The sequence below is a fragment of the Lampetra planeri genome, chromosome 5, assembly GCF_965212315.1.
Source record: "Lampetra planeri chromosome 5, kcLamPlan1.2.h2, whole genome shotgun sequence".
NCBI classification, from domain to species: domain Eukaryota; kingdom Metazoa; phylum Chordata; class Hyperoartia; order Petromyzontiformes; family Petromyzontidae; genus Lampetra; species Lampetra planeri.
Window position 1 is genome coordinate 19,652,391 of NC_136111.1, and position 12,149 is coordinate 19,664,539.

At 48.1% G+C, this 12,149-nt stretch overlaps 1 protein-coding gene across 1 annotated transcript in view; it reads right to left on the reverse strand.

Moving 5' to 3' along the window:
* LOC144719116 (roundabout homolog 2-like) overlaps positions 1–12,149 on the reverse strand; it is a 155,076-nt gene that overhangs the window by 31,447 nt on the left and 111,480 nt on the right. Inside the window, exons 12-18 of the mRNA XM_078594959.1 lie at positions 10,581–10,749; positions 7,614–7,780; positions 5,964–6,085; positions 4,665–4,896; positions 4,328–4,452; positions 3,422–3,593; positions 543–734 (exon numbers count right to left, since the gene is read on the reverse strand). Coding sequence (XP_078451085.1) covers positions 543–734; positions 3,422–3,593; positions 4,328–4,452; positions 4,665–4,896; positions 5,964–6,085; positions 7,614–7,780; positions 10,581–10,749 — 1,179 coding nt within the window. The remainder of the gene's footprint in view (positions 1–542; positions 735–3,421; positions 3,594–4,327; positions 4,453–4,664; positions 4,897–5,963; positions 6,086–7,613; positions 7,781–10,580; positions 10,750–12,149) is intronic.

Consider the following 12,149-nt stretch of genomic DNA (forward strand, 5'->3'; position numbering starts at 1 on the left):
TTCTGCTGTATTACCAATTCAGCTACACTCCAAGCACAATTCAGGGATACTTAAGAGAATAAAACAATACAGAACATTCTCCTTGTTGAACATTTTCAGAAGTGCACAGCAAATAATTCAATATTGCAGTTATTATTGCCGCATTAAGCTACCACTTATGCTGAGGAAGTCATATTACTAGTCATTTAAAAAATCAATGTGGCAAATATTTTAATGGGGAAGTGCATTAAAACGCAACTCTGGTAAAATGCAACCGGAGGAGCTCGGGCAGACGCTTGCAAGTTGGAGTGGGCGTAACAGCTGCTTGCCAAGGTGAAGGCAGGTGGGCTGGCGGTCAAAATTACACACGCGGTCCAACATCCCAGCAAAGAAGGGGTGGCCATAACGGCAAGCCCAGCGCAGAACCAAAAAGCTCAGAGTTATGGGATGCGAGTGCAGTGATTGAAAGGGCGAGCGTGCCACCACCGCCCGCACACGAGCCCACCACGCGGTGGTGGCACGCGCGCATGCACGGGACCGGGTCTGCCTGGCAAAAGGCGTACCGGCGTAGTTGCTGAGTCCTTTGCGCTTTTTGCGCCGGCAGTAGAGCCACACGCTGAAGCTCATGAGGATGACCCAGCAGGCGCCGCCGATGCCGGCGATGAACGCGGGCTGCTTGACCACGTCGGATATCTGCCCGGCAAGGCTCACGTTGCTGCCGGGCTGCATGGAGACGATGCCTCCGCCGACGGGCTCTGTCGCCCCGCGATAGCACGGGCGGCGCGGGGAAACACACACACACACCATCATCATCATCATCACCTGTTCCTTCTGTCAGCTTCTGTCAGCTCATAGGCGACGCTGGGGCCGGGTGAAATGTCCTGCCGCCATTGTCTTTGTTTCGCCCGTATTATGCAACCCACATATACACGAAGAAACACACGCACAGACGTAGAAACACAACGAAGATACAAAGAAACACAGACACACACACACACGCGCACGCGTGCGCACACACACACATGAGCACACAAAATGTAAAACATTCATTGAAAAGGCCCCTTTCTTATTTTGCCTGCAAGTGTTAAGATTCTGGCAAATTACCGGCATATTGAATAAACCAGCAGAATAACTGCGTTGTTATGTTACAATTACTGTGCACAGAACGAAATTGGCAAGCGTGCGCTGTTTCAAGAATGTCTAATCACAACTGCGTGTGCTTCTAATATTACCTGCCATCCTTTACTGCCACCTCTTAATTACAGCGCACATCTATTATTAAATTCCCTTTTAGTGAACAAAATAAAAAAACGAGAGAGGTTATTGCAACCAGGAGTGGCAGGCAGCAGAGCCCCAGTCTTGCCACTGCCTGCCTATGTGTGCATCTATATCGTTAGTTTGCCTTCGAAAGGGCTTGTTGTTCTGGCTCAAGAATTAAGTGCATCCGAAAAATCCCTATCCATTCTTCTCATGCCCCATCTGTAGTTACACTGATAACCACCACGGAAATCTATTTCAATAAATGTGAGTCGTTGCAGGAGGCAAGCAAACCTCAAATGTATAAAGACTCGAGTGGGTGCCTACACACGATATATATACACACACACACAGACGTGTGCTCCCATATAGCCAACGCTTCACCTTTGATTTTTGCACATAAATCGTTTTCCCTTTCCCCCCGGTGCGCTCACGTAATCCGCGGGATAATTTCACCTCATGATATCCACGCCACCCACCCGCCAAAAAAAAAAGTAATCAATTTCACGGCAGAGCAAACTGCACATGTCCAGGCGCGGTGGTGGCGGCGACAGGAAACCCTGGGTCACTTGGCCACGGCAAAAAAATGTTTATTACCACCCAATTTCCAAACATAAAAAGAGACGTAAACAACAACACAAAAAAAACCCCAATACACAAACGCCGACTGAAATCTCAATTCAGGTGCACGTACCGTGCTTCAAGCCCGGCGGTGATCAGTTGGAGCGCATGGCTTTCTACCGGTGAAGTTAGTGTCGTAAATCAAAAAACGGTGCTGCCGACATGAGCCTTCAACTCTCCATCGATTGGCACCGAATAAAAAAAAAGCATATTTCTTAAGACCCATGGAAGATTTATACACGCTTTGATTGCTGGCGGGAAGGTAATCTTTATCCGGGTCTACATTGGCCACCTAATATGGCCAGGTGTCACAGATTGTACCAGAGAATGTTTGTCTTGATTAAGGGAAGGCACGGTGGCCGTACATGAAAGCCAAGTAAATTTCTTTTAAATTGCAGGTGCGATGCTTTTTGCTTGAGTTAAAACCAGATTAAGAAACAAAACAAAACAAACAAAACCTCCTGTATGCACGAAACATATGCACGCAACTATAGAAACTGAACTGAAAATAAATGCTGAGACATTGGTGATCATGCACCACCTATATAAAACAGGCAAATTCTTTTGCAACGCTTTCAACAAATCATCATCTTCCAGCAACCTGAAGGCAGGATTGGTGAACCATGCAGAGAGGGCTCATGCATGAAAGCACAGTAATCAGGTTCCTGACCTATCCGTGTAGAGTTAAGGGTCCCCCCCCCCAATATTTCGTGCAAGTTTCCTCTGGTCACTCCAATTTCTCCTCACCAACCCACAAAATAGGTAAAAGCCGCTCATGAAATAAAATTGGTGAAATATGCCAAGGCAGGACAATGGTGAATGCGAGTCTTCAAGACTCAGCAATGAATTGTACGAAAACATGCCGTTAAATTCTTAAATCGCGAATCACGACAAAAAACATTTTTTATAGATATAAAAATGTTTTGGCAGGTAAAGCCGACTGAGCTATATAGCTCTTTCTTTTCAGAAGCGACCTGGCCACAAATGATCGTGAGACGAAGTGGCTTATCAATGAGAAATTTAGAGCAACCCCAAGCACCCCAAATAAAATGATACATTTTGCAAAATAAAATTATCTCCACGCTGGACAGAACGGCTGCTATCATGGTGCTCCGGGCCATGCCTTCCCAACGCCTCCTGTGCAGGCACGGTGCCGGCATTCGGGGCACGAGCATCGTTCGCGCGGAAGTGTTGCGATTGGAGGGTTTCGTGGATGTATGCATGTTGAACTTCTTTTGCACCGTATGTATCCAAATGGGAAAGGACGACAAACTAAACACAAAAAGCAGTTTAAAAAAAAACCTGTTTCCAATCGAGATTATTTAAAAGTTCATAGCTCCAGTGGCTTCCTAATATCGGAAGGACAGAGCGTTTCAGACGGCCACGGAAGCGCGTCTGAAAGCGCGCGACGTGGTGACCGTTTTTGTTCGACGGCCAGCCAAAAACCGCCGCTGCTGCAAGGATGACCGGAGTTCGCGTGATGATGATTTACGCCCCTTGACGAGATCAGCCAGGGTATTGTGGTTCGTTTGTGGAAAGCACTTTGTGTGTCATGGCTGCTCACCGAGCTGAATGGCCCGGGCCTCGCTGTGCACGCCGACGCCCGCGGCGGTCGCCGCCGCCACCTCGACACGGTACGGCACGCCCGGCACCAACCCGCTGAGCACCAGCGAGCGCACGGATGCAGCCACCGTCTTGTTGACGTGAAAGCGCGTCTCGTTGCCCAGGCACCACACCTGTCCGTTAGGGGGTGGGGGATATATATATATATATAAATATTTCACCAGGTAAGGCTCACTGAGCTTTATCGCTCTTTTTCAAATGCGAGCCGGTCACAAATGATAGCTCAAGTGAGTGACTCATCGTGTGGAAATTTATAGCAACCAAACACTCAAAACACATATTTATAAATATATATATATAAAAAAATCGCCTGACAATAGGAAAGTTTGGCACGTGGTAGCCCGCGGGGGATTTGCCAAAGACCTGCTGCGTTCAATTTTTGATAGAGCGGCTTCCGCGTCCCGTCGATGCGTGTGAAGCTTACTTCAAGCCACCGCGTAAATTTTCATCCGCGCCGTTTAACGTGAAAGGGGGCGCCGTAGGTGCTGCAATTTAATAAGCCGAGCAGATTCCTTCGTTTAACCAGTTGGGAGTGTCCACTGACATCCGCAGACCTGTGTAATTGTATTTCCTCAGGAGGAGGTTTTTAATTTTGTACGTTTTTTTTCCTTTGCAAACACGAAAAAAAGCGTGGGATATGAAGCGTGATACGAAAGCACAGTAACGCCACGTACATTTTTTTGGCTTCATGTTCGAGCAAACCAGCCTAACCAACGACTGATAACACCGGTGACAAAGCAAACCGGCTGCTAATGGGTACATGCATCATTTTTTTTGTTGAAACAAAAAAAATTGAAACATCACCCTGGTAGCTTCAGACACTGAGGCAGAAGGTTTCAACGTATACCCTGTATTCCTGGATGAGTCCATTCTGGTTTTCGGCAGGGGGGGAATCCCAAGTCACAGAGATGCTGGTGCTGTTGCCACCTCCCATTGTGTTGACCGTCACGGCCTGAGGAGGTGCATCTGGGGCTGTTGACGGTAGGGGGGATGACGCCGCACAAATTGAATGTTAAACAAAAGGCGCACACAGACACACGAGACATTTCCCCCCAAATGCGTCGGGCAACATCCGCGTGTGAAAAAGGCACTGAGCAGCTAAGATCAGCGGACCACAAAATGGGTCTAATGCGACTCAACAGTTTTGTCTAAAAAAGAAATCGAGTGAGCTCTTTCTTGCAAACCTTCTTCCGGCGTCCGAGCAAACTTGACGTCGCTGTCAGCTCCCTGGAACTCGTTGAAGAACGGCCGGACCTTGATCTCGTAGCTGAGCCCCTTGCGGAGGTTGGTGAGCACGGCGTTGCGCTCTGTCGGAGACTTCACCTCCAGAATCTGCCAGCTGCCCAGGGCTTGCGTGCCGGACACCGGCCGGTGCATCAGCCGGTAGCCCTGCACGAACTGGGACTGACGGTCAACCTGGTGGGAGAGGGGAGGGTAAAAAATGCCCGAGGGAAGGAGCGAGAGGAGGGTGGAGGGGGGTGTTTGTGGTGTGAGCTGAGTGATTTTTTTTGTCCCCCCCCCTCTCCCTGCAAGTCGTTAGGGCAGAGAAGGAGTTAAGTGGGGAGGAAATGATGTCGCTGTGGTGGCAGCCTCCTTGCGAGCTGTGGAGGTCGGCAGGCCGTGCCCAGAGGAATTTCCAACATGGGGAATAAGGGAATAGAGCTGTGTGCGCTGACACCGAGTCCAAAACCGGCTTTCATCCATTGTTGAAAATCTTATTTTAGCTCAGGTCAAATACAATACAGAACACGCAAGGTATAGTGGCAGAAAGACCATCGCCCAGATATGGATTGTGCCGAGCCAGAGCCCCAGCGCCTTGTACATGAAACATGCAAGCTGCTGGGCACTGAAGCAGCACTGCAGGCACGCTGCCGACCAATCTTTGTCTTTACACATCTCTCCCCAATGTTATCCCGATAGTGTTGAAGTCATGTCATGAGACGAAAAATCCATTCACGATCCTCACAAAGCAGACCAACCCATCGTGTTGGAGATTGGCCCGCAGAAGCGGATATCACAGAGCTATCTCGAAGATCATTTTACGAAGGGCAACGCCACTATGAGTAATGCTGACTTATCTGTTGTGGAGTTGGCGTGTTATCCTCCGACATGTGTTGGCTTCTCACGTGAAAAGAGCATACTCAAAGAAACTGGCCAAACATTCCAACCGGGGTCAATTCAGAAAGATTCCAACTCCAATGGAAAAAATAATGTCAAAGAACAAAATCGGGCAGGAGAGCTGGGTGGCAGGTGGTCAGGTAGCTAGGTGGGTATTCAGCTGCGATAAATGTCCACGTAATAAGCCACCTGACTGAGCTGTCATTTGTGGCGAGGTCGCTTCTGAAAAAGAGCTATATAGCTCAGTGGGGCTGACCTGGTAAAATAAGAAAATGTTTACGGTTGTTAGACGTGCAGGCAAACAGACGTGAGGATACATCAAGATGGGTAAATGTTTCCGACGACTAGCGACCATCGTGGCTCACCGTCCAGGTGACCTGCACGGTGGAGGAGGTGAGGATGAGCGGGGTGTGTAGGCGCAGCACCACGTCGCCCAGTTCCTTCTGCACCTGCCGGTGGTCGACGCCCTGGCCAGTGGGGCTGATGTCTGTCGCAAACAGCCGGCGGGTCGATCAAAAGCTTTAGTGCACCCGTACGTTCATCGCCGGATCTACGTTTCCGCCTGTTACACTTTCTAACAATTCCCGGCAAGTCACATGTTTAGCAAGGGGTCCAAAGGTGCGAAGAGAAAAAAAGATAGAGAGAGAGAGAGAGAAAAAGATAAATCAAAGACGCGGCAAGGGCAGGGGTGGGGAGTTTGCACGCCACGCGGATGCAGGACCGCGTCAGCACTCGCACAATGCTTGAAACATTTAGCACATATACAGAGGTTATCTTGGGGCAATCGTAGCTGATGAATCGACCCGAGTCGCGCACCGCTGCCTTAAAAGACCACAGCGGGCCCGGAGGCAGATAATGGAGCTGCGCTAACGCGCTCCTCGCGCGCGCGGTAAAACGCGGCGCCTTCACCCAGAGCGCGGGTGCGGGGGCTTGACACGAGAACAAACACGCCGTGCGTGCCAGCGACTGTGTGCTCGCGTGAAAACAATGGTCTTCCAACTGCTTACACGATGCGTAAAGCGCAAACAATTCGTAAATGACTCGTGTTGCAAAATTGCCAATCAAACCGGTCCCTTTGCATTGCGTGTGACCTCACATTCATCAATATTTCCTGGCAGCTTGAATAAAGCATGCAGCATCCCAAGGGTGCGTGTGCCTGTGCTGTGCTAATTGTGTGTGTGTGTGTGTGCGCGCGCGAGTAGATGGGTGTCGTAGCGGTTTGCACACAGCAATATAATCACAGCAAACCTTAATAAATTATTGACCATGATGATGGACATCAGTGGCAATTGGTAATTGAACGTGTTCTGGGCCTGTCTAAAACGACTAACTAGTGTGGTGGTGTCCAGTTTAAGGCGCGAGCGGCCAGAGGCGTTATTCCGGCCACACCACTTACCTACGTGTCGTCCGGGACTTAATGGGTGCTCACGAACACTGCACTCATTTGCAAATGTACGTGTCAGCATATGCGTGAATGTGTGTACACTTGTGTGTTTCTGTATATGTTCATTTTACCAACAGGGAAAATGCACTACATTGTAAAAATAAAACCCAGTAATTTTCACACCACCAGTTGTCATAAACTGCCCTTAACGAGAACAAATAACACGATGATGTATGTCACCACCTGGGCTATTGTGTCCGATGTTATTGCTGGTGTGTGTGTGCGCATGTGAGTGTTAATGTACCTATACGTGTGAGTGTGTATGAGTATGAATGGTGCGATGGCACAGCGGTTCGTGAACAGGCTATAAACCCGACGAGCTCAGTTTGATTCCCAACTCATGGCTAACATTAGTGGAAAATATCTCAACTGGTCCTGGGCCTCCCCATCCATGGGGTCGACTCAGCCTCAAATATACCTGCTGAGGTGCGTAAACGTCAGCACTGAGGAGACGAAGGTTTGCCGATCGTAACCATTGGGCCGTGCTGCCCCGTCTTTCGTGCACCATGCCGGGCCTGAAAAAAGGTGCTCGCGAACAGCACGGCTTGTGTCGGCATACGCGGGCGGTTACCTTGCGTGCGCACGGGGTCTGAGACGGGGCTGGGGTCGCTGAGTCCGTGTGCGTTTGCGGCGCGCACGATGAACAGGTAGATGGTGTTGGGGCGCAGGCCCCGCAGCGTGAAGGCATCGCGCGTCACGTGCGTCGCCACCGTCTGCCAGCTCGTGCTCACCGATTGGCTGTCCCCGAGCAAAGGACACAAGGCAAACCGATTATTCTCGAGCAAGCACTCAGACGGCGTTGTCATTATCACCGTCGTCCTCATCACGAGCCATTCAATATCCACCCGGCGAAGGGTTCGCTGTGATGGCACCGGCTGAACAACAAAGAAGACTCGGAAGGGATTTAAGATCTTGATTGGCGCACAGGAATGTAATGATGCACTGTCCCATAAATTTGACGAATGATTCAGGGTCTTGATTTTCTCCTATTTTTTTTGTCTCGTTTATGCCATCTCGTTAATATTGTCCCTCCCGTTTTCACCTCTCACTTGTCGAGTTTTGTTTGTCCTTTTCATCAAGATATATTCAAGTACAATCAACCAACCCCCCTGTGACCAACACGATGTGGGGGAGACCTTCATCCATCCATCAGTAAATTGGCAAAGGGCTGTAAGTAAATTATAATTTAAACATGGTTTGAGACTCAGATGGCACTTACGACTTACGCAGTCCAATGTGCAGATGCGCATTCGTCAGTGTTAACGTGGTTTACTCCTCAAACGAGCATCGAGGCGATACAGCCCTGAGCCAGTAGGGGAAATTGTAAATTCCTATGCTTGCAGAGGGTTGGGGGCAGAAGAAGTCTATCTGTATAAAAAAACCGCTGTTGACTTCCCCACGAAATGGTACTTTTTTTATCGACCCCAGAGGGATGATCGGCTGGGTCAACCTCCAAGCAGGCTTTCAACTCGCATCCTTTTCGATCGTGTGGCAACAAAAAATAAAACAATTTCTCTGGGCCTATTGTGGACGAGGCACAATATTGCAATCACAGTCTCCATCAGAGAATTGCGTTGCAATTTCCATGTGTGCAACTCTTAAAGAAAAGCTTTTAATGAGAACGGATTTTCCTATCATTAAACCCGCTCGTGTTTACTCTTCAATCAAACAACTGGTGAAATGCAGTATATTGCTTATTGCAGTTACATTGTATAAAAACAAAGTAACATTTTAAATACACAAAAGTTATCTCATCAACCGAATTTCAGCAGTGGCTAATGTATTTGAAAACAAAGGCACGTCAAAACAAGTGGGCATAGAACCTCTTCTAAAAACAACAGAAATAAAAGTTACGTGTATCATTTAGTGATAGTATCTTGCCAGGGTGCTGCAATTGCTTTCCGCCACTGATTTCGCAACCAAGAGGTCGCGGAGTTCAACCTCCTGGCACGACAGATGAAACAACGGTGCAAGGATCTTAAATCCCTGCCCCCCCCACCCTCCGCCTCTGTCCACCTAGCAGTCGAAATGTGTTCACCAGAGTTTGTCGATCGCCAGAGTAAAGTGTGGTGGGGTAAAGTGTGGCAGGGTAAAGTGTGGTGGGGTAAAGTGCGGCGGGGTAAAGTGCGGCGGGGTAAAGTGCGGCGGGGTAAAGTGCGGCGGGGTAAAGTGCGGCGGGGTAAATTGTGGTGGTGTAAAGTGTGGTGGGGTAAAGTGTGTTGGGGTAAAGTGCGGCGGGGTAAAGTGCGGCGGGGTAAATTGTGGTGGTGTAAAGTGTGGCGGGGTAAAGTGTGATGGGGTAAAGTGTGTTGGGGTAAAGTGTGGTGGGGTAAATTGTGATGGGGTAAAGTGCGGCGGGGTAAAGTGTGGTGGGGTAAATTGTGATGGGGTAAAGTGTGATGTGGTAAAGTGCGGCGGGGTAAATTGTGGTGGTGTAAAGTGTGGTGGGGTAAAGTGTGTTGGGGTAAAGTGTCGGTACTCCCATCTCTTACGAGACTTTGGGCCAAAAAACTCTCCACAGGGGCTCTCTGAAGAGCTCCCCCTAGTGGAAGCCCTTCCTTGAGCAGTGGCGTGAGGAAGCAATTGCAGGGCTACACATTGACCTTTGACCTATTTATCTTGTAATCTCTCAAACTGAACGATAAACAAAACTACATATTTTTAACTTTACCAAGTAAGGCCCACCGAGCTCTGTAGCTCTTTTTCAGAAGTTACCTGGCCACAAATGATAGGTCAACGAAATGGCTTATCATGTGGGAATGTATAGAAGCCAAATACTCTAATACATAAGTTGATTCTAAATGTGGAGGGAAAAACCAGAGGACCTCGAGAAAAATCCAAGCAACCATGGAGAGGACATGCAAACTCCAAATATACAGGCATCAGCGTCGGAATAGAACCCACATCCTCCTGTATACCAGGCAATGTAGTTACCATCTCGCCAAATTACATCTTCCCATAATAAACACACGATTATTTAATAAATGCTCTGTGGGGGAAAATACCTAGCCTAATGCAGGGTCTTGTAACCCTGGCAAATGCATAATACAATTACTTAAACTTTCATGACACCAGCACGTAATACCTTTGTATTATGAATTGTCACGGAGTCCTTAATGTCTCATTTACATGCCGAAATAGGATAAAAATCCCTTCGCAAACAGCTACTTCAAGTGAGCTTCACCGACAATGATCCAGCTCTACCAAAACGAATGTCAAAACATGTAAAAAAGGAAACCAAACCACGATGTTTTTAAATTGCAGACCGCTTGCATATTGCCGCCTGTCCTGGTTTTCCCAAGATTGTTCTCTTTTTGAGGTACTTGTCCTGAGAAATCTGTCTTTCCACAACGTTAAAAGTGCCCTTTTTTGTCAGTTGCATAACAATTTACAAAATACAAGGCAACACTTTCACGTGTAATTATCCCCTCTTCTGTTATTTTGAGCTAACATTATTTTCATGATGTGTCCTGGCTTTTTGCACCTCATATTGTGTCAATCTAAAAGCCAGCCCGATGCAGCCACAACGGAGGCCTACCTGAAGGCCTCGATGATGTAGTACAAAATGGGAGAGGGGCCTGACGGCTCAGGCAGCTGCCAGGACAGCGTCACTGTGTTCTTGGTGACGTCTGTGACCCGCGGCTTGGACGGAGGTGCGGCCAGTGAAGATGGTTCTGGCGGCTGGGGTTGGCTCGGCACGCCGTTCTCTGCCACGGAAGAGAGAGAGGCGTTAAGTTCAAGGCAAGTTGATTTGGTGTAACCAGGGGAAAACTCGGGACAACCAGGGTAAGATTGTCACAATGACAAAAGTGAAACAAATAAAGTGCAATCTTGATTTGAAGCTTTCGTGACTGCAGAAATCCATACTCTTTGGTCCTTTCGGTAAAGTCACGTAGGTATAAAATAAAATAAATCACGACGTTTTGAACGCAACACAATCGTCCGTCATCAGGTGGGAAAGCATGGTCTGCTGCTGATGCAGACTGTTTTAAAAGGTTTGAAATGGGTGTAGCCCAAGGGTCATAAAGAAGTGGCTGGATCTAGTGATGTTCATGTGAGAAATTAGCATGTAACTGGGTACGGAAGTGGCTATGTTAATGTGAGAGATTAGCATGATGTTAATAAAGTACAGCAGTAGTGCAAATATATATATCAAATAAATAAATAAACTAAATCGCATGAGATGTTTGGCCACCATGACCAACCACATTTCTCGGAGGCTCAACCTGGAGACCTGGCACGTGAACTGTCATCCCCTTCCTTTATTGGACCCGCCTACTTTGACAACCACGCCCACTCAGTCACCAGCCCCACCCACACAGGGAGTCGAGCATGAGGTCAGAACATTAAAAAGTTGGAATTTTTTATTTTATTTTATTTCAAATTCTCCAGGACACTGGGACAACCTTTTCTGAAACCGGGACTGCCCCGGCCAGACCAGACCTGGCATAGCTGCGCAGTGTGACCTGTGAAGGATAGACTCAGTGTCAGATGGACAGGCCAGATTGATCCATCTCAATGCTTGTTTGTTTATAACATCTGTCAAAAGGGCACCTTGTTCTTGATAGTGAATTTAACAAGTGTATTTGTCATTGTCTCTTTGTGTGCAGCCACAAATACACACATTGTGGCTGAGTACTTAGCGTTCTGTGTTAGAAGATTGCGCTACTAGAGGTCGATTCCCATTCATAGATAACGTCAGTGGCAAGTGGTACAGGAAACCTGTACCGGGCTTCCCCTAGGTCAACTTCGCCTTAAACGAGTGCTGATGCTTTATATCTCAGCACTGGGGAGACAATGGTGGTTGGATCTGATGCTGTCCCAACTTTAATAGGTGCTTCCGAACAGCACATTCTCCAAATTTCAGTATGGCTATAAGGCAATGCCTGATATCGTTTAGAGCAGTCCAGAACGCCGTACCAGGAATTAATTTGGCAGGCTGCATCCATCTCACCTTATTGTGTCCTTATGACACTGCGGTGGTGTGTGCGAAAAAACTTGAATGAAATGGGCTTGGGGTGACCAGATGCCCTTAAACACAGTACGATACTTACGTATAACTGTCGGGTCCTTTAGATGAACTGTCTTTAATAAGGACACTCAAATG